This window comes from Oncorhynchus masou, chromosome 17 (assembly GCF_036934945.1).
Source record: "Oncorhynchus masou masou isolate Uvic2021 chromosome 17, UVic_Omas_1.1, whole genome shotgun sequence".
Taxonomy (NCBI): domain Eukaryota; kingdom Metazoa; phylum Chordata; class Actinopteri; order Salmoniformes; family Salmonidae; genus Oncorhynchus; species Oncorhynchus masou.
This window is the reverse complement of record NC_088228.1, coordinates 37,283,378-37,304,643: the sequence shown is the minus strand read 5'-3', so window position 1 is coordinate 37,304,643 and position 21,266 is coordinate 37,283,378. Positions and strand designations below refer to the sequence as shown.

The window sequence follows — 21,266 nt, the reverse complement described above, 5'->3', positions numbered from 1 at the left end:
ACCAATTTGTAAGTCGCTCTGGATAAGAGCGTCTGCTAAATGACTTAAATGTAAATGTAATTAGCGACCCGATGGTCGTTAGTGAGTTGGGTACTACTAACGCATGTCCAGAGTGCATAAGAAAATATTACCTGGACTCAACGGTCACGTAGAATTTTACTGCAGTCATGACTGCCAGTGTGGCAGTAATATGGTCAACACAACGGCCCTAGTGTACACATGTTTGCACTGTCAATGTACATCAAGCATTAGCTTCAAGGCAATACCATAATAAATACTGACATCAACATGAGTGAACAATAACATGGCCTCTCACCTAGAAGGGTGCTGGATGATGTAAGACGTTGCCAGGTATCCACCCAGACTATGTCCCAGTAGGACATTGTTCAAGGCCTACTGATTGCCTCTACGGCTCCTCGGCCAGGGCAGCATCTGCGGGGAAGGAGGGGTGGAGAGCTCCGGCCAAACCCCAGGAGGTCAAACGCATAAACTTTCCGAGAGCGACTCAAAGCATCCAGGTTACAGATCCACAGACCTCCTCCTCCTCCTCCATCTACACACAATACCCTATAATTACAAAGCAAAAACAGGTTTGCACATTAATAAAAAAATTTAAAAGTATTCAGATCATTTACTCGGTACTTTGTTGAAGAACCTTAGGCAGCGATTACAGCATTGAGTCTTCTTGGGTATGATGCTACAAGCTCGGCACACCTGTACTTGGGAAGTTTCTCTCATTCTTCTCTGCAGATCTTCTTAAGCTCTGTCAGGTTGGATGGGGCGTGTCGCAGCGTAGCTATTTCCAGGTCTCTCCAGAGATGTTAGATCAGGTTCGGGCTCTGGCTGGGACGCTCAAGGACATTCAGAGACTTGTCCGGAAGCCACTCCTGCGTTGTCTTGGCTGTGTGCTTATGGTCATTGTCCTGTTGGAAGGTGAACCTTCACCCCAGTCTGAGGTCCTGAGTGCTCTGTACTTTGCTCTGTTCATCTTTCCCTCAGTCCTGACTAGTCTCCCTGCCACTGAAAAACCTCCCAGAGCATGCTTCCACCCCCACCATGCTTCACCATAGGGATTGTGCCAGGTTTCCTCCAGAGTTGACGCTTGGCATTCAGGCCAAAGAGTTCAATCTTAGTTTCATCAGACCAGAGTATCTTTTTCTCAAGGTCTGAGAGTCTTTTAGGTGCCTTTTGACAAACTCCAAGCGGGCTGTCATGGGCCTTTTACTGTGCAGTGGCTTCTGTCTGGCCACTCTACCATAAAGGCCTGAACGGTGGAGTGCTGCAGAGATGGTTGTCCTTCTGGAAGTTTCTCCCATCTCCACAAAGAAACTCTGGAGTTCTGTCAGAGTGAACATCGGGTTTTTGATCACCTCCCTGACCAAGGCCTTCTCCCCGATTGCTCAGTTTGGCCGGCCGGTCAGCTATAGGAAGAGGCCACTTGGAGGCCACTGTGTTCTTGGGGACCTTCAATACTGCAGACATTTTTTGGTACCCTTCCCCAGATCTGTACCTCAACACAATCCTGGTCCGGAGCTTTACGGACAATTCCTTCTACTTCATGGCTTGTTTTTTGCACTGACATGGACTGTCAACTGTGGGACCTTAAATAGACAGGTGTGCCTTTCCAGATTATGTCCAATTAATTGAATTTACCGCAGGTGGACTCCAATCATGTTGTAGAAACATCAAGGATGATCAATGGAAACAGGATGCACCTGAGCTCAATTTCGAGTGTCATAGCAAAGGGTCTGAATACTTACTTATGTTGTTTAAAATATATATATATATTTGCAAAAATGTCTATAAACCTGAGTCCAGATCCTGTCCAGGTTGAATGATGTGACAAACCTGGACCACGGGTCATTCTGAATACCTGGGGGACACACGAGGAGAAACAATATGTCAGTGGAACTACTACTGTATACTGTACATAGGAGTCAATGATTTTGTTCCACTGAAAAGAGACAAATTTAAGATCTAAAGGCATTAACATGGTCCTACAGGTGAGGATCTTGGCCTCTGTGCTCTTCAGGAGGGACATGGAGGGCCAGCAGCCCCAACCCAAATTTGGCTTGGGGGGGGACAGAAGATTAAGTTCACATTAACACTGTATTATGACAAACACAATGATTACTACAAAGCAGAGACAGAGTAGGGTAAAGGTCTAAGCAGGCATTGTTACCAGCATACAACTGTTTGCATAAAATAAGGGCTGTCTTTCATGAAGGTTTACCCTGATGTGATGTTTTCGGACAAGGTGACTTATCAATATATTTGCCTGTATGTACCCACTATTGGTCCGCTAATAATAATAATAATAATAATAATAATAATAATAAAGGCTCAGTGCACAACTTTTGTGAAAAAATATGTTGGGGCTATTTGTTTTTTTCAGGGGTGCTGCAGCACCCTCAGCACCCCTATTTCCCACAGCTACGACTCCAAATGCCACGATGACCTGGAAGAGACTGCCAAATCGAGGGCAAAGGTAAGAATCTCTGGATTAGCTATCTAATGTTAGCTAAACGTAGTAAGGAATAAATTGCCTAAAAAATTATTTGAATTAACAATTCTGTTAACTGTCTCGTGCAAGCTTTAAATGTTTACAATGCTTGTTAGCAAAGGTGCCAGCTAGAGATTACGTGCATTACAGGGATTTGTAGTTTTGCATGATGTCAACTTTTATGCTAATTTCTATTTTCGAATAGAATACAGACAAAAATATTAATAAAAGTGACCTTGTCCGAGAGAGATTTACATGGTTATCAAAACATCACGCCAAATATGAAAGATAAGTAACTTATGTTTTCGAAAACTGTATAGCAAGCAATGACTTGACGTTTGTAATCATCAGTGGCGATTTTAGCACGTAAATCTAGGTGGGGCAAACTCAACAACAAAACTAACAATTGTAGATGGCACTACACAAACACTAAACAGTACATTAATTGCATTATAATGGTGACAAACAGTGCTCACAAACTGTTAAGGCTTTCTTTTCTGCACCATGGAGTGAATCCTTACCACTGCTACACCTGGCTAACAGCAGTTCATTCAGCCTCAATTACTGCCTTTTAAAAAACCATAGCTGATATGTCCGACTTGCTTAAATAAATGTGGTTTCTACTAACAATTGAGATGTACAAACTATGGCATAAGGGGACGACGAGCAGATAAGATGCAATCTGTAATTACGATTAAGACATTAATGAGCGAGCTAGGACAGACGTAGTTAACATAACTATTTGTTCAGCACTTTTGAAATGTACAGCAACAGAATTCAGAACATGGGCTGTTCTTATAGTATTCTCCCTGTACACCAAGTCAGATGATGACATTTCTCTAAAACAGGCTATAGGCAACATGTGCACCACCAAGTCAGAACAGTAGGCTAAGTGATGAGGGGGAAAGGCACCAATAGGACTAATAATTTGGGTGAGGCACATTGTTTCAGTATGATATGTTGGATAAAGGAATAAAGACAGACACCAATGTCAAGTTCAATAGCCTTGTTCAAGCATTGTACAAATCCCTACACGCGGAGTCCAGGGAACAGTCCGGCTAGTCGATTACCTATCAACTAGACTCCGTAACATCATCCTTTTCAATAGAAAGTGCAAACATAACGGCATAACATTAAGTTCTTAACAGTCAGGTCATAACAATTGAAAAAGCATGACATTTTCTTTTTACTTCAGTTGTCATCTTCCTTTTTTATAAACAGAGGACAAGTTAACACAGTCTCTTGCTTACAGAGTAAGCCTGTCCGGTGGCTTGCACAGCCGACCCACCCGTGAGTAAGTATTGGCTCTGACAGGGGTAGGATTAGGGCCACGAGCTGGAGAGCTTGGTGGGGTAGAAGCCTCACCTTCAGACCTTCAGTTGGCTCATGTCTCAATTTTGCGCCCCTTGCCCTTAGGCCTGGACTGTGATCCAGCTCATCTAGGTGAGTGTATGGCGTGTTCTGGTTTGTCTGCCCTGCTACTCGCAGATCCACCCGATTGCGACGATGGAGGGAGCCACCAACATCCACCAGGTAAGAACGTGGGGCAACTCTCTGCAGGCATGTGCCCAGCCTCCAAAGTCCTGTGTGGTCTCCCGGCAGCGGTTTCATCCTTATTGTTTCACCCACCTCCAGCTCTGGTAGGTCTCGAGCAGTCCAGTCGTAGAAGCACTTAGCGAGCTGCTTTCTGTGACGCAGGTTGTCCGTTACGCCAAACATGACGCAGGACTCAAGTAGCTTGTTAGCTACGGGGATGGTAGTCTTCAGACGTCTGGACAGAAGACGTTGTGCTGGGCTGCTGTCCATGTTTTCGGTGGGTGTGTTCCTCCACTGTAAGATCGCTTTCCATGGGTCGTTGCTGTCGCGCAAGGCCCTGCTTAACAGGTTTTTTGCAATCTTGACAGCTGATTCTGCCTTGCCATTTGCTTTTGGTGTCTTGGAGAGGAGGTCACGTGGTCAAACTCCCATTCTGAGGCGAAACACTTGAACTGTGCAGTGGGCCTTTGTCCGTAATTACCTTGTCAGGCTGACCTTGCCTTGCAAACTGCGCCTTGCAGTACTTTATGACCGTCTCTGCAGACAAGTCAGGGAGCAGTAGTGATCAAGGATGAGAAGATAGTCCTTTTGTCTGTGGCTGAATAAGTCCATTCTAACGATTTGCCTGGCCCTTGTGGGCAGTTCGTGTGACATCATGGTTTCCTTTTGCTGTTCATGAGCGTACCTGTTGCATGTGGTACAGTTGCTGACAAAGTCTTTAATTTCTGCTTGCATGTTTGGCCAGTATAATGTTTCATGAGCCTGGCGGTAGCATGCGTCACCTCCAACGTGACTGGAGTGTATGCGGGTAAGCATCTCTGGACGTAGTGATTTGGGAATAAAGACCTTCTGACCTCTGGACAAGACGTCATTTTGCACGATGATCTCATCTCGAAAGGTCCAGTATTCTCTCACTGTGAAAGGTGTCTCCTCATTCAGGTATGACCAACCTGAGAGAGCCATGGACTTCAGTGACTGTAGGTGTTCGTCCTTGTCAGTGTGTTGCCTGATCTGTGCTAGGCCGGTGATCTGTGACGTTTAAGTAGTCTGCCTGATTGATCTATTGAACATCTTGTTGTTCCTGCTGTAGCGAACAGATGGCCTGCTGCTGATATGCAGTGCCTCTGCCTGTACATTGTGCTGTTGCCCTGCTCAGTGTGTCGCTGATATACATCTCTGGTCCTGGCTTGTAAATCACCTTCAGGCTGTAGTTTTGCAGAGTCAGGAGCATGCTTTGAAGCCTCTTGGGCACGTTGAGGAGAGGTTCACTGAATATGGCAATAAGTGGTTTGTGGTCAGTTTCAGCTGTGACCAGCTCTCGACCATATAAGTAGTGATGGAATCGGCGGCAGGAGAAGACAATGCTGAGGCACTCTTTCTCAATTTGTGTATAGTTTTGTTCGGTGGGGGTGAGTGCTCTCAAGGCAAACGCAACAGGCTGGCCTTCCTGCATAAGGCAGCATCCAAGCAACCGGCGCAGAGGCTCACAGACTGCTGATAGGTGTGACATGAACTTTGCAAGATAGTTTGCAAAACCGATGAGACCCTGTACTCCTTTTGCATCAAACGTGTTTGGCATGTTGAGGATCGCTCGGACCTTGTCTGGGTCCGGCTACAGAGCTTTGTCCGAGAGAATATGGCCATGGAAGTGGACGTCTTTCACCATGAACTGCAGCTTCCTCAGGCCAAGGCGAAGCTTAACTGATCGTCAGCGCTCCATCAGTGCCAGGAGCTTCACATCGTGGTCGCGTTCTGCTTCTTCGTCTGTGTCACCACAGCCTACGATCAGGACATCATCGGCGATGGGTTCAATGCCCTTGAGCCCAGCCAGTAACACGTGCTGCTTGCGTTGGTATACCTCAGGCGCCACTGAGACACCAAATGGGAGCTTGAGCCAGCGTTTCCGACCCCAGGGTGTCCAGAAGGTAGTCATGAAGCTGCTTTCTTCGTCCAGCTTGCATTGAAGGAATGCATATCGGGCATCCACCAAGGTGAAAATCCTGGCCTTGGGAAGCTTGTAGAGGACATCCTCTAGTGTCGGCATGATGTAGTGGGATCGTTTCGGTGCTTGGTTGCAGACCCTCAGCTTCTCTGTTTTTTTCACTATGACCATATTGTTGTAGCAGTCAGTTGGTTCAGTCACAGATGTCATGTTGCCATCGGCCTCATACTTGTCCAGCTGGGCCTTCACAGCCACTTTCATTGCAATGGGCACATTGCGAGGAGCACACTGGACTGGAGTGATGCTCTCATCCACTTCAAAGTGTACCTCCCCAGGCACTGATTCAACGGGCATGTTGAATACATCGTCATATCTGCTGAGTAGTTGTTCTTTGGACAGGAGTCCATGCTGGACATGATCCACAATGTGCAGGTCATTTGGTACAGTGAACTGCATCAGTCCCAGGCGTTCGCATGTAGAGCCTGAGAGAAAAGGATGTTGACTGGTTTTCACAATCTCAAACTCCAGCTTGTGTTTGCGTCCCTGAATAACACATTCGGTCTCAAAAGGTGCCCATAGAGCTCATTAGCGCTCCTGAGTACAGCTTTAATCTAGTATCGCTGGGCAATAGATGTGTGTCAGGTGCCAGATTGATTTTGTCTTTGTAGCTCATTACGTTGCATGTAGCACCGGAATCCAGTTGACATTGGCCTACATTTTGTATGTCGCAATACCGTGTGTAGCCTACTAAAAGAGGTAGGCAAGCATTCACTCTATAATCATTCACTTGCATTACACAGTTGTTGAGTAATAGGCTACAGTAAAAGTGATGTGAATACTATAAAACGCCACAGCCTAATTTTTCACCCACTCCGTGTTCTTGTGTGCTCGTGTGTGTAAAACTCTCCCACACAGAAAATATTTCCCATTTGGAGACGTTGTGGCTTGCTTACACTCATTGCATAGTGTCACAAATTCGACAGCAATCTAGTTCAAGTTATGAAGCCTGTGAGAATCTTTAATAGTCTAGTGGTGCTCATATTGTTGAGCTGATCTGTGTGTGTTGGTAGGTGCAAATGATGTGTAGGCCTACTGCAGCTACAGATACACTTGCATGTCCCAGCAGCTACATATCTTTGTGTCACATAAAACGACGGTTGTTGATACACTACTGTTCAAAGGTTTGGGATCACTTACCTGTTGATAATATTTTTCTAGCTAGTAGTAGCCATCCAAAGAGAATACTGCCATCTATAGTCCGAGCCGTCGCTCAGTTCTGTTGACAAGGCATTTTCACTTAAATATTCATTTGACAAATTACACTCCTTTACATTATTTACCTTAAAAGTCACTCCATTATAACAGTAAATATTAACTGAAATATAAATGAACAGAATAAATAAATAAGAGAGTTGATTCACTACCAAAGACAGAAAAATCGAACCTGACAATAAAATCCATTGCAGTGACAAAACAATCATAAACCTTTTGAATATTGTCAGTCAAATGAACACTGATGCCACTAAATTAACAGATTTTCCAAACAATTCACAGGTGCATGGCCCGGGCCAAGAGGCAAAACATTTGTTTTTGTTTTTTTCCAACCACAAGAGACCTCTCAATGTTCAAAATACACCAGAGAGCATAATTGAGCTAACAGAGGATCAATAGTTTTAAAAAATTAAAATTATTCTGGATTAAAAAAATTCACAAGTGCATACAGGTAACAGCCAAAATAAAGAAAACACCAAACACCAACCAACAAAGTGTCTTAAAGGGGTGTTGGGCCATCCCGAGCTGCCAGAACAGCTTCAATGCGCCAAAGCATAGATTCTACAAGTGGACATAAACCATGCCAGGAAAATGCACCCCACACCATAACATAAACTTTGTATCCATCATTTACTCAAGTCTTTCCTTTATTTTGGAAGTTACCGGTTGCCTACAAATGTTGAGGCCGCAATTTGGGTAGCATGCATGCCAAATATACAGTTTGTTGTGTTGTGGCCATAGACATAATCCATAGAAGGGTTTTGGAATCTCACGATAACGTCTGTAGCGTCTGAACAGTTTGGCCTATAAACTGACCACTCATTTTGCTCTAAGACTCCCACAAGTGTCACGGGACTCGACTGAAGGTAACTGGTACCGTTTTTTTTTTTTATTAATGAAAGTATGGAGGCAGTTTTGTGCCTACCCCCCCCCCCCAAAAAAAAAAGAAAAGGGGTTAAATATGTGTAAAAAGAAATATACACTACCATTCAAAGGTTTGGGGTCACATAGAAATGTCCTTGTTTTTGAAAGAAAAGCACATTTTGTGTCCATTAAAATAACATCAAATTGATCAGAAATAAAGTGTAGACATTGTTAATGTTGTAAATGACTATTATAGCTGGAAACGGCAGATTTTTTATGGAATATCTACATAGGCATACAGAGGCCCATAATCAGCAACCATCACCCCTGTGTTCCAATGGCACATTGTGTTAGATAATCCAAGTGTATCATTTCAAAAGGCTAATTGAAAACCCTTTTGCAATTATGTTAGCACAGCTGAAAACTGTTGTTCTGATTAAAGAAGCAATAGACCTGGTCTTCTTTAGACTCGTTGAGTATCTGGAGCATCAGCATTTGTGGGTTCGATTACAGGCTCAAAAGGGCTAGAAACAAATAACTTTCTTCTGACACTCGTCAGTCTATTCTTGTTCTGAGAAATAAAGGCTATTCCAAGCGATAAATTGCCAAGAAAATGAAGATCTCGACCAACGCTGTGTACTACTCCCTTCACAGAACAGCACAAACTGGCTCTAACCAGAATAGAAAGAGGAGTGGGAGGCCCCAGTGCACAACTGAGCAAGAGGACAAGTACATTAGAGTGTCTAGTTTGAGAAACAGAAGCCTCACAAATCCTCAACTGTCAGCTTCATTAAATAGTACCCGGAAAACACCGGTCTCAATGTCAACGGTGAAGAGGTGACTCAGGGAGGCTGGCCTTTTAGGCAGAGTTGGGGGAAAAATCCATGTCTCAGACTGGCCAATAAAAAGAAAAGATTAAGATGGAGGAACTACTCCCAAGCTTAATTGCCCCCACCATAACCCTTCCTCTTACAGACAACTCCTGGTGTAAACCCTGGGCTAAGGCACCTCTCATGTCTCTATTAGAACTCATGATTAATAATACTTAAAGATCAGATATCCAAACCCATCACTGGCATATCAACTGAGCCAAGATCACAGTCAAATGGATTTAGCTGATTTGGTCACTCATCTGTAGATTTATTTTTGCATTTCCCATGCATGCTTGCGTTCAGTTCATTCAGTATCCCGAATATTTCTGTTAAGTAGGCAAGGATACACATTTTCTTTTCATTACACAGAAATTCAACAAAGTTTTTTTTTTTTTTTACATCCATTGCGAATTACAACAGTTCCTCTCTCAATTCGAAAATTCTTTCCAACATTGCCCTCAAAAACCACCAAGCTTCGGCGTGAAATAGAATATTGTCATGCTCTGATCTCATTTCTCCACATAGTTTTGTGTGCGCTATGTAGTTCATAATCGAAGTTACCTGCTGCATATCTCCGAGTTCTGCGCTCAACTATTTTGCCGCCAGTTGCTCTCGGTGTATTCATAATATCTCAGTGGGTGTATCATACAATGCATTCATATGGCAGAGGGAGACACATTCATAACTAGAGTGCAGAGGCCTGTCTGCCGTCGCGTGATAGATGGAGCTCCATCTGTGCAAAAGCCACCATTCAATCCCATGGAATCTGTTTTTCGTCAATATTGCCTCGCAGCACACTGAACATCCCTAAAACAGAAATATATGGCCTTGTGAATAACATCCCCCGACATGTAGCGAGCAAAAGACAATGCATGGGCATCTCGGCCCTCGCAGCGAACATCCGTTTGGAGAGTATATGGTGGGGTATGTTGAGTCATTCAGTCAGTTTCCTCCTGATTGCTAGCATTAGCATCAATCCTTAGTTTCACAGTGTTATATGACAAAGGTATTGATGTGAGTTTCTGAGCCTCTGCCTCCCCATACGTTGTTTTCACCATATCAGTGGTGGGCGGTCATATCGAAATCTCTGCAATAGTCTGTGGTTTCATAGCGTAGCGTGCCTAGCCATTCACCGTGGTAATGATTCAAGTGCAACAGTCAAATGCGGCCTTTTCTCTGGTTTTCTCTCTCTGGTTGAATTTTAACTTTAAGATTTTTATCATTTTCATTGAGTTTAAGGTTATCCACATTACAATGATTTTGAGAGACAAAGACGATATAATATGGAATTTATATACATACATATATATATATATATATATATATATATATATAAATATATATATAAAAAGTATTTAGTCAGCCACCAATTGTGCAAGTTCTCCCACTTAAAATATGAGAGAGGCCTGTAATTTTCATCATATGTACACTTCAACTATGACAGACAAAATTAGAAAAAAAATCCAGACAATCACATTGTAGGATTTGTAATGAATGTATTTGCAAATTATGGTGGAAAATAAGTATTTGGTCAATAACAAAAGTTTATCTCAATACTTTGTTATATACCCTTTGTTGGCAATGACAGAGGTCAAACATTTTCTGTAACCTTGTGAAGACTTTTCACACACTGTTGCTGGTATTTTGGCCCATTCCTCCATGCAGATGTCCTCTAGAGCAGTGAAGTTTTGGGGCTGTTGCTGGGCAACACGGACTTTCAACTCCCTCCAAAGATTTTCTATGGGGTTGAGATCTGGAGACTGGCTAGGCCACTCCAGGACCTTGAAATGCTTCTTACGAAGCCACTCCTTCATTGCCCGGGCGGTGTGTTTGGGATCATTGTCATGCTGAAAGACCCAGCCACTTCATCTTCAATGCCCTTGCTGATGGAAGGAGGTTTTCACTCAAAATCTCACGATACATGGCCCGATTCATTCTTTCCTTTACACGGACCAGTCGTCCTGGTCCCTTTGCAGAAAAGCAGCCCCAAAGCATGATGTTTCCACCCCCATGCTTCACAGTAGGTATGGTGTTATTTGGGTGTTATTTGGATGCAACTCAGCATTCTTTGTCCTCCAAACACGACAAGTTGAGTTTTTACCAAAAAAGTTCTATTTTGGTTTCATCTGACCATATGACATTCTCCCAATCTTCTTCGGGATCATCCAAATGCTCTCTAGCAAACTTCATACGGGCCTGGACATGTACTGGCTTAAGCAGGGGGACACGTCTGGCACTGCACGATTTGAGTCCCTGGCGGCGTAGTGTGTTACTGATGGTAGGCTTTGTTACTTTGGTCCCAGCTCTCGACAGGTCATTCACTAGGTCCCCCCGTGTGATTCTGGGATTTTTGCTCACTGTTCTTGTGATAATTTTGACCCCACGGGGTGAGATCTTGCTTGGAGCCCCAGATCGAGGGAGAATATCAGTGGTCTTTTATGTCTTCCATTTCCTAATAATTGCTCCCACAGTTGATTTCTTCAAAACAAGCTGCTTACCTATTGCAGATTCAGTCTTCCCAGCCTGGTGCAGGTCTACAATTTTGTTTCTGGTGTCCTTTGACAGCTCTTTGGTCTTGGCCATAGTGGAGTTTGGAGTGTGACTGTTTGAGGTTGTGGACAGGTGTCTTTTATACTGATAACAAGTTCAAACAGGTGCCATTAATACAGGTAACGAATGGAGGACAGAGGAGCCTCTGAAAGAAGAAGTTACAGGTCTGTGAGAGCCAGAAATCTTGCTTGTTTGTAGGTGACCAAATACTTATTTTCCACCATAATTTGCAAATAAAATCATTAAAAATCCTACAATGTGATTTTTTTTCCTCATTTTGTCTGTCATAGTTGAAGTGTACCTATGATGAAAATTACAGGCCTCTCTCATCTTTTTAAGTTGGAGAACTTGCACAATTGGTGGCTGACTAAATACTTTTTTGCCCCACTGTATATATATATATACACTATATTATTAATGATTTTTTTTACTAGGATTTTGGAAATTCTCCGGCAACCACATTTTCATATCAGGGACCCCTCGTTTGAAAACAGCTGCCCTATACGCACACGCACAGGAATATTTTTCTGTTGTTAAGATGCAAAACAATCATCTGCTGTTATGAATCACTCACACCTGGCCCAGTGTCACACGTCTGAACATGGCCACCAGAGATGTTTTGGGCTGACGAAGTAATAAAGGCCTAGTGCATACATTTTTGTGAAAAATACTTGTTTTCCTACTTTTCTTTTGTCTGTATTATTTTTTGGGGTGATTTATCAGGGAGTGCTGTAGCAGCACCCCTACTTCCCGTGGCTATGGTCTGAAACATCAGCCAATTTCATTTTCAATGTGAATTTATGTGTGTGGGTAGGGGGGCAGCAATGCCATGATGATAATAACAGGATGTGACACACACAAATAGCCCCTTACCTGTGTGGGTGGGGGGTATACAGTTCCCATAACAACATCTGGAGAAACAATAAATGTCCACCCCCTCCCCTGCCCAGACACACAGCAGGATGTTTTAAGTGCACTTGACTGGCCAACCGCACCACAGGGATTTATCTGTTTCACTTTCAAGAGCGTAAAGACACACCTCATCTCTCTTTCTCTTTCTCTCCCTGCCACACACACACACACACACACACACACCGTAACACCACTCAATGAGAGAACCAAGTAAAGATTAATCATGGTTTTGTTTTACATTTTATTACAAACATGTTAGAAGTGTTTTTTAAAGCATACATACATACATACTTACATACATACTTACATACCATAACAACAGTGAATGCTGGCAAAGCAAAAAATATTTACAAAAAAAATCTCAAGACATTAGAAAGAACTGACCAGCAGTCTTACTCTCCTTACTCTCTCACACACACACACACACACACACACACACACACACACGCTATAGACTAATATCTTTCTTAGCTGGAGTGCAGACTAGATGACTCTGACTCTGTCGTTGTGGACGTCGTGGCGCCTGTTCGTCTACGCGGGAGAATCTTCAGGCTGGACATGCGTGTAAGTGTGAGGGCGCGGCGAGCAGAACTCTTGAAACCCACTCCCAGGAAGGCATAGAGCAGCGGGTTCAAGCAGCAATGGGCGTACGCCATTGGCTCAGACACCGCTAACCACAACCCCAGGCCTGACTCCAACGTACAGCCCCGCGGGATCAGCTCCAAGCGGAGGAGAGCATCCACTGTGATGCCAATGCAGTACGGCAGCCAGCAGAGGAAGAAACAGAGAACCAAAGCCACAGTGGTCCGCACCGCCCTCCTCTTCTGCCTCTGGCCTCCCAGAGGGCCGCGGGTCAGCCTGGACACGATCACACAGTAACACACCAGTAGAACCAGGCCCGGCACCACCAGCCCCACCAGCACCGTCTGAAGGTGAAACAGGGACACCCACAGTGGGGCGTTCTCTGGCGGATAGAGCCTTGCACACACCATCTCCCCTTCCCCTGCCTCCTGGGTCCGAGCGAACACCATGTCTGGGAAAGCGAGGAGACCAGCCGGCAGCCAGGCACCCGCGTACACATACCTGTGAGCTAGCCGCTGCCGGATGTGTGTGGTGCTGGTGTCCGTGGCTTTGACCACGGCCAGGTAGCGGTCCAGACTGATGAAGGCCAGGATCAGCACGCTGCCATACAGGTTCACCGTGTAGATGACGTGCACGCCGACACATGTGACTGCTCCAAAGCGCCAGTCTCCTAGTGCTGCGTCCACAGCCCAGAAGGGCAGCGCCAGCACGAAGAGCAGGTCGGCGGCACAGAGGTGCAGCCGGTAGCGGTCCGTTAGGCTGAGGCGGGCCTTCCGCTGGCAGCCCAGTACAAACACCACCAGGCCATTCCCGGTGATCCCCAGGGTGAAGATGAACCCGTACACCACCGGGATGAAGACACGCTGCACGCTGGGGCTCAGCAGTTCACGGTCACATGGCTCCTCAAATCCAGCGCCGAAATCGCCCAAGCCAGAACCAAAACCGGAAATCGTGTCATTGTAGTCATAATCCAATTCTGGTATCACAAAGTGCTACAGAGAGAGGGAGAGAGAAGGATAATTGAGTACACTTAAAAAATACGATGTGCACAATTTTAAGAACCAATTCTACAATCTGATTAGTGATTAACATGATAACCAAGACAAATGCCGACAGCCATACAAAGTCCCAGAAAGGTTTTGTTAAATAGGCCTAAATGCTGAAACAAGCCATACCTCGTAGTAGGACATGATGGAGACAGCTATATTTTTGTCTTTCCCTCTGTTCTCTCCTGCCACGTTTGTCTTTCTCTTCTCCAAATGGAGTAAAGTTCTGTACCCGGTGAGGTTAAATAGCTGAGCCTACCCTTCTTCCACCCTTGCTCCGCCCCCAACACACACACACACACACACACACACACACACACATCTGAGTCCCACTGAAATGCTTTTCCTGTTTTCGAGGTGTCAGGTGCTGAAAGTGTCTCTATCGCAGGATATTTGAGTGTGTGTGTGTGTGTGTGTGTGTGTGTGTGTGCGCGCACCTTTGTTTACAGTTTAGGCCCCTAACGTCAAATCTGTGAGAATAATATTGTTGACAATGGCATGATGATATAATGCTGTTGCTGTCTATTGACAGTCAAACCATAAAGGAGAGGGGAAACGTTATAAACACATCCTCACCGCCCAGCTGTAGCGCGTCTGTATGGACGAGGGTACAGCTGCTGTGTGTGAGATAAATTGAGACTGAGGGAGAACGAGTTTGTGTTTGCACCACTTTGTCCCTTTGACACAGAGCTGAATCAGAACAGTCCTGCATGAGTGGCACCATGAAGAAGTGCACAGGTGTGTGAGAGAATTCTCTGACTTGCGTCATCTGATATGATTATTATTGTGTGTGTGTGTGTGTGTGTGTGTGTGTGTGTGTGGGTATGTGTGTGTGCTATTATTCTCAGATCAGATAGTGTCTCCTCCCGTTCTCCGTTCTGTTAAATACCATGTTCTCCCACAGGTTCTTTGACAATAAATGAACCGTGTGTGTGTGTGTGTTATAACCGTGTCCATTCATACTCCAGGCGCACGGTGCCATTGCGCATTTTGGACGCTCAGCCTACCCACAGCCTGTGAAGGGTTCAGGTAGATGTGTGTTTAGGGTTGTGGTATACACAGTGGGTGTGATGTTCGTTATAGGTGAGGCATATCCTGTGCAGACATAGACTCAGACCCAGACAACACAGACGAAGGTGTCACCCCGCCCTTACCACTCTCACACCCTTATACAGTAGGATCTTAATTTGAGCCAGTTTGCTACAGCAGGAAAATACTCCTGCAGCAACAGGAAATGTGAATTGTTATGTGGATGATCATTTATGTTTTGTATGGGTTGATACATTTTGCGTCAGGGCAAATAGTCTGACATTTCAAAGTGGAAATTACAAACTTCAGAAGCATTTTTAAACCTTGAATAGACGACACGTTTGAATTTCCTCCTTTGCAAGAAAATTGCCATCGACACAGTGGTCGAATTAAGATGCTAAATCTGTACCCTCCCTCCCTCCCTCTCTCTCCCCTCTCTCTCTCTCCCCTCCCTCCCTCCCCTCTCTCTCCCCCCTCCCTCCCTCCCTCCCTCCCTCTCTCCCTCCCCCTCTCTCTCTCCCTCCCTCCCTCCCATCACCAACACTGTATCTCCCTCTCCTCATAGGCCTAATTAAAGACCTGTACTTGGAACTCCACTTTACTTAGAACTCTCACACTCATGTAGACTCCAAAAGACTGAAGTGAAAATACCTTTTTTGGGGATTGTTATCAGGCCTTAAGACACAAATATGAACACTACTGCAGCAGAGACTCTTGTAGGCCTACAACGCTTACAGTATATCGGCATGGACTGAATCAGAACACACACACAGGCGAGCAGGTGTTTCTGGTCTAACAGGGTTGCCATGGAGCCTGTTCCAACGACAGCGCTGGTGACCAGCTGGTTTAGCTCCATACCTTCAGCTGTTTAAAAGACCACCCGAGGGACACACACACACGCACCAGAACAGTGGAGCAAGAAAATGGGATTTCTGCACATACAGTAAGTCGGATGTTGGTGTAAAATAAAAGGTAGTAGAAAGAAACAGTAGGGAACAATAGGTTGGGAACTCACAGTATTGAAGCAGCTGCTGGCCAGCTGAGCCGTTTCAACTTAGAGCCAAGTAGGTTACATGGGAGGGTGGCTCGGTGAGTGACGAGCAGAGTCAGTTTTCCCAGGGCCTCTCAAGCACTTCCCACACACACATGGAAGCAGTAGAAACAGAAGCTGGAAGTTGATTGCCTCTCCCAGCATTAGAACAGAGCTTCCTGGAGGAGAGAGGGAGGAAGAGGAGGAAGAGTGAAGAAAACAGAAAGAAGAGAGGAGAAGACAAGTCAACACTCCCTAACAAGTAACCATTCCCGAATCAGTCACCCCTCAGCCACATACACAGATGCACGCACGGTCACACACACACACGGATGCTCAAGGCATACCCCACATCCAAAACGTACCACTTCCCAAACCCCATGCAGCTGCTAATGTGTCAGGGGTTTGGTGACACACACACACACACACACATTATTCTCCTCTAGTCATGGAGTATTCATAACAGGAAGGACTTCCTCCCTCTCTATTTGGGAAAAGCAAACAGCTGGAAAGCTTTCTCACACGGACACTCCTGTACACATGCAGACACGTACACGCATACACACCTTTAAAGATATGTATATCCAGCTTTGAAACAGACACAAATGCCCACAATCAATTTTAATTCCTCATTCTTCTCATCACGCATCTCTAAACGCTAAGGGGGGGGGGGTTGTAATGGTCTACTGCCTACAGAATGTTAACTCCTCCGTCAATGCAAGACAGACTTTCCTGTTGGTGAGACTGAACAATCCTGGGAAATTCGGACGGAGATGGGCTACATCTTAAAGGGGATAATACACCATTTTGGCAATGAAGCCCATATTGAACGCAGAGACATACAGAATAGTATCCACACGTTCATCTGACTATGGGGAAGTACATTGAATAAAAAAATATAAAAATGCAACATGCAACTAAATTGCATTTCATATAAGGAAATTAGTCAACTGAAATGAATGCATTAGGCCCTAATCTAGGGATTTCACATGACTGAGATTACAGGTATGCATCTGTAGGTCACAGATCGCTTTAAGAACAAGGTAGGGGTACAGATCAGAAAACCAGTCAGCATCTGGCTGTGACCGTTTGCTTCATACAGCTTCACACATCTCCTTCGCATACAGTTGATCAGCCTGTTGATTTTGCCCTGTGGAATGTTGTCCCACTCCTCTTCAATGTCTGTAAGACGTTGCTGGCTATTGGCGGGAACTGGAACACACCATTGTACATGTTTATCCAGAGCATCCCAAACTTGCTCAATGGGTGACATGTCTGGTGAGTACTCAGGCCATGGAGGAACTGGGACATTTTCAGATTGCAGGAATTGTGTCCAGATCCTTGCGACATGGGGCCGTGCATTATCATGCTGAAACATGGAGGTGATGGCGGCGGATGAATGGCACGACAATGGGCCTCAGGATCTTGTCACGGTATCTCTGTGCATTCAAATAGATAAAATTGATTAAATGCAATTGTGATCGTTGTCCGTAGCTTATGCCTGTCCATACCATAACTCCACCACCACCATGGGGCACTCTGTTCGCAACATAGACATCAGGAAACCGCTCGCCCAAATGAAGCCATCCACACTGTCTGCCATCTGCCCGGTACAGTTGAAACTGGGATTCATCTGTGAAGACCACACTTCTCCAGCGTGCCAGTGGCCATCGAAGGTGAGAATTTGCCCACTGAAGTCAGTTACGACGCCGAACTGCAGTCAGGTCAAGACCCTGGTGAGAATGACGAGCACACAGATGAGCTTCCATGAGATGGTTTCTGACAGTTTGTGCAGAATTGTTTTTGGTTGTGCAAACCCACCTTTTCATCAGCTGCCTGGCTCGCTGGTCACAGACGATCCCGCAGAAGAAGAAGCCGACTGTGGAGGTCCTGGGATGGCGTGGTTACACGTGGTCTGCGGTTGTGAGGCCGGTTGGACGTACTGCCAAATTCTCTAAAACGACGTTGGTGGCAGCTTATGGTAGACAAAATGAACCTTTCATTCTCTGTCAACCTCTCTGATGGACATTCCTGCAGTCAGCATGCAAATTGCACACTCTTTCAAAACTTGAGAGATTGTGTTGTGTGACAAAACTGCACAGTTTAGTTGCCTTTTATTGTCCCCAGCACAAGGTGCAGCTGTGTAATAATCATGCTGTTTAATCAGCTTCTTGATATGCCATACATGTCAGCTGGATAGATTACCTTATCAAAGGAGAAAGGCTCACTAAGAGGGGTGTAAACAAATGTGTACCCCAAATTTGAGAGAAATAAGCTTTTTGTGAGTATGGGAAATTTCTGGGATCTTTAAATTCAGCTCATAAAACACTTTACATGTGGCTTCTTAACAGCTTCTACACCCAAACCATAAGACTAATGAACAGCTAATCAAATGGCTATCTGGACTATTTGCGCTGCTGCTACTCTCAGTTTATTATTTATGCATAGTCACTTTACCTACATGTACATATGTCTGTGCCCCGCACATTGATTCTGTACCGGTACCTCCTTGCTACTGTTATTTTATTGTTGCTATTTATTTATTTATTTTTTACTTCAGTTCATTTTAGTAAATACTTCAACACTTATTTTTCGTAAAGGTGCATTGTTGGTTAAAGGCGTGTACATTACCATTTCACTGTAAGGTCTACACCTGTTGTCGTCGACGCATGTGACAAATAACATTTTTATTTCATTTGATATATTTTTGTTCTGTATAGATTAAGGGCCTCATTGCCAAAATCCCATACCATCTCTTTAGCGGTAGAAACGGGCTTCTTCATCTGCTCTGGTGTGAAAACACTGGCCATGTGAATACAGATATAAAGGACATCACGCTGCTTGCTCAGCAAGTACTGATGCTCATGTTTCTTGGCCCAAGAAAGTCTCTTCTTCTTATTGGTGTCCTTTAATAGTGGTTTCTTTGCAGCAATTCAAACGTAAAGGCCTGATTCAAGCAGTCTCCTCTGAACAGTTCATGTTGAGATGTGTCTTTTACTTGAACTCTGTCAAACATTTATTTGGCCTGCAATCTGAGGTGCAGTTAATTGCTGATTTCTGAAGCTGGTAACTCTAATGAACTTATCCTCTGCAGCAGAGGTAACTCTGGGTCTTCCTTTCCTGTGGCGGTCCTCATGAGAGCCAGTTTCATCATAGCACTGTAATTCTTCTTTGCTTATTTGAGCTGTTCTTGCCATAATATGGACTTGGTCTTTAATCAAGTAGGGCTACTACATCCTGATTCAGCTCACACCAGGCCTGAACCCATGACCTCTGCCTTGCTTGCACGTGACCTGGAGGATCATTCCAGACACCACACAATACACTAGCTATTTGCTGGTGCAAGTGGGGACACTTCAGTCTGAAGAGTAAGTTTCACACATCCCCATGTGCTTCACATACAAGCAAACACCTGGTAGGCATCCACCTTATTGCTTATCACCAGTCCAGTGTTTCAGATGAGTCTATGTAAGGGAGACAAAACAAGAGGTACATCCCAACAGTCCAAAGTGGCTCATTGTCTACTCTCCTTTACCAGCGCTCAGTGCACCAATGTGAAAAAGCTGGACAGGTGAATGGCAGGCAGAGTATGGGAGTAACGGATAAAAAAATTTAAAACAGTAACTGTAGTCTGTTACTTTACTACCAGTAAAAATATTTTCATCAGATTACAGATACTTTTGAAAAACTATATGATTACTTTTAAATTCAGAAAGGAGGTTTGCAGATTTTTTTCCGACATGTCTCTGTTTTCTCAATGATATTCAAATCAGCATTGAAAAAAAGGCGCAAATTTAAGTTTGTTCCATCCTGAGCGAGTTTTACCACAAGATCAAAGTCCACTATGACGACACACCAAATGGGTTTGATGGGTCGTGGGAAAAGAGCAGGAATAGGCTTTTGTAGGATACAGTCCAAGCTATGTCTTACAATGGTACGATTGCTGTCGTCATCCAATGATTATCTAAGTTGAATAAACGCTTGGAGGTAAGGAAAACACAAGTGGTGTTGTCTACGACGATACGGATATCACTTATTATTGTTATCTACAGTACATAATGCATTGATGTGTATCACACTTCTGCTCTCTCATTTCACTATTTCGGCACTACGAATTGTGTTTGTTGTAGATGGCTATTCACACATCTAAAATGTGTATTTGAACCAAATAATGGTTGAATTGAAGAAGTTTAAGCTGCCAACTATCATTGTTTTTGAAACTAGTGGACAGCCAGTGAAAAATGCGCTCTTGCAACAGCTGTACAGTGCGGATCCCAGCCTACGGACTAAAAGCGGGGCTTTTATTGCTCAATCTAATTCCATAGGCCTAATGGACACATGTTCAAACTCATACAATTTTGATAGCCTTACAGGGGCAATCTGTAGTTGCTACATCCATTTTTGAACTTATATTAAAAAACATATATATATGCATTGATTCTTGATGAATATAACTTGTAAATGCCTCATGAGCTTAGTTCAACTGTCACACTCCACGAGAACCCAAAATATAAGCTTGTTATCCCCCAATGTTTGTAAACATTGTAAATGTAAACAAACGCTGTATAGCCTCATAACATGGTTAAAACAATACATGTTGATATCATGGATGGTCAGTCCTTGCATCAATAGCTCTGTCTATTAATCTGAGTGATTACATTTCTCCAGGCCGAACCCTCAGCTTTTTACCAAAACAGGGGTGGGGCAACCATTTTGTTATTGTTTCATCTTTGGATTTGCCCTTTAAACAGCTGTATATTATCAAGATGTCAAAGACTGACCAACAAAAAGGTAAACAATAGGCCTATAGCAAAGGCAGCATATGTCATTCATTCTTCACATGTAAATAGCACTTTTCAGTAGTGCTCAAAACATGCCATTCCATGAGTGCAGCATTTATTTTTCAACTCGAATCAATGAGCCCAGTCAGTCTTCCATGACAACAAAATCATAAACAGCAGAGTAGGGCTGGCTGTTAAATTCTTAGTTTTGGGGTCATGCTCAGGTAAAACAATTTGTCTATTCTATACTTCCATATTTCCAAGTCTTATTCTTGAAGATAAATAGGTATAACATATACATATATAGACTTTGGTTTTTAATGTAAAAAATATAATTGAATTGTATT

At 44.1% G+C, this 21,266-nt stretch overlaps 1 protein-coding gene across 1 annotated transcript; it reads right to left on the bottom strand.

Annotated features, from left to right (window-relative positions):
- Nucleotides 1-12,672: 12,672 nt before the first annotated feature.
- Nucleotides 12,673-14,322, bottom strand: LOC135558973 (C-X-C chemokine receptor type 4-like). Its single transcript, XM_064993244.1, has 2 exons — nt 14,209-14,322; nt 12,673-14,025 (listed from the first exon to the last, which is right to left on the bottom strand). Exons 1-2 carry the CDS (start codon nt 14,221-14,223, stop codon nt 12,919-12,921), a joined length of 1,122 nt encoding a protein of 373 aa, XP_064849316.1. The 5' UTR covers nt 14,224-14,322; the 3' UTR covers nt 12,673-12,918.
- Between the last annotated feature and the right edge of the window lie 6,944 nt (nt 14,323-21,266).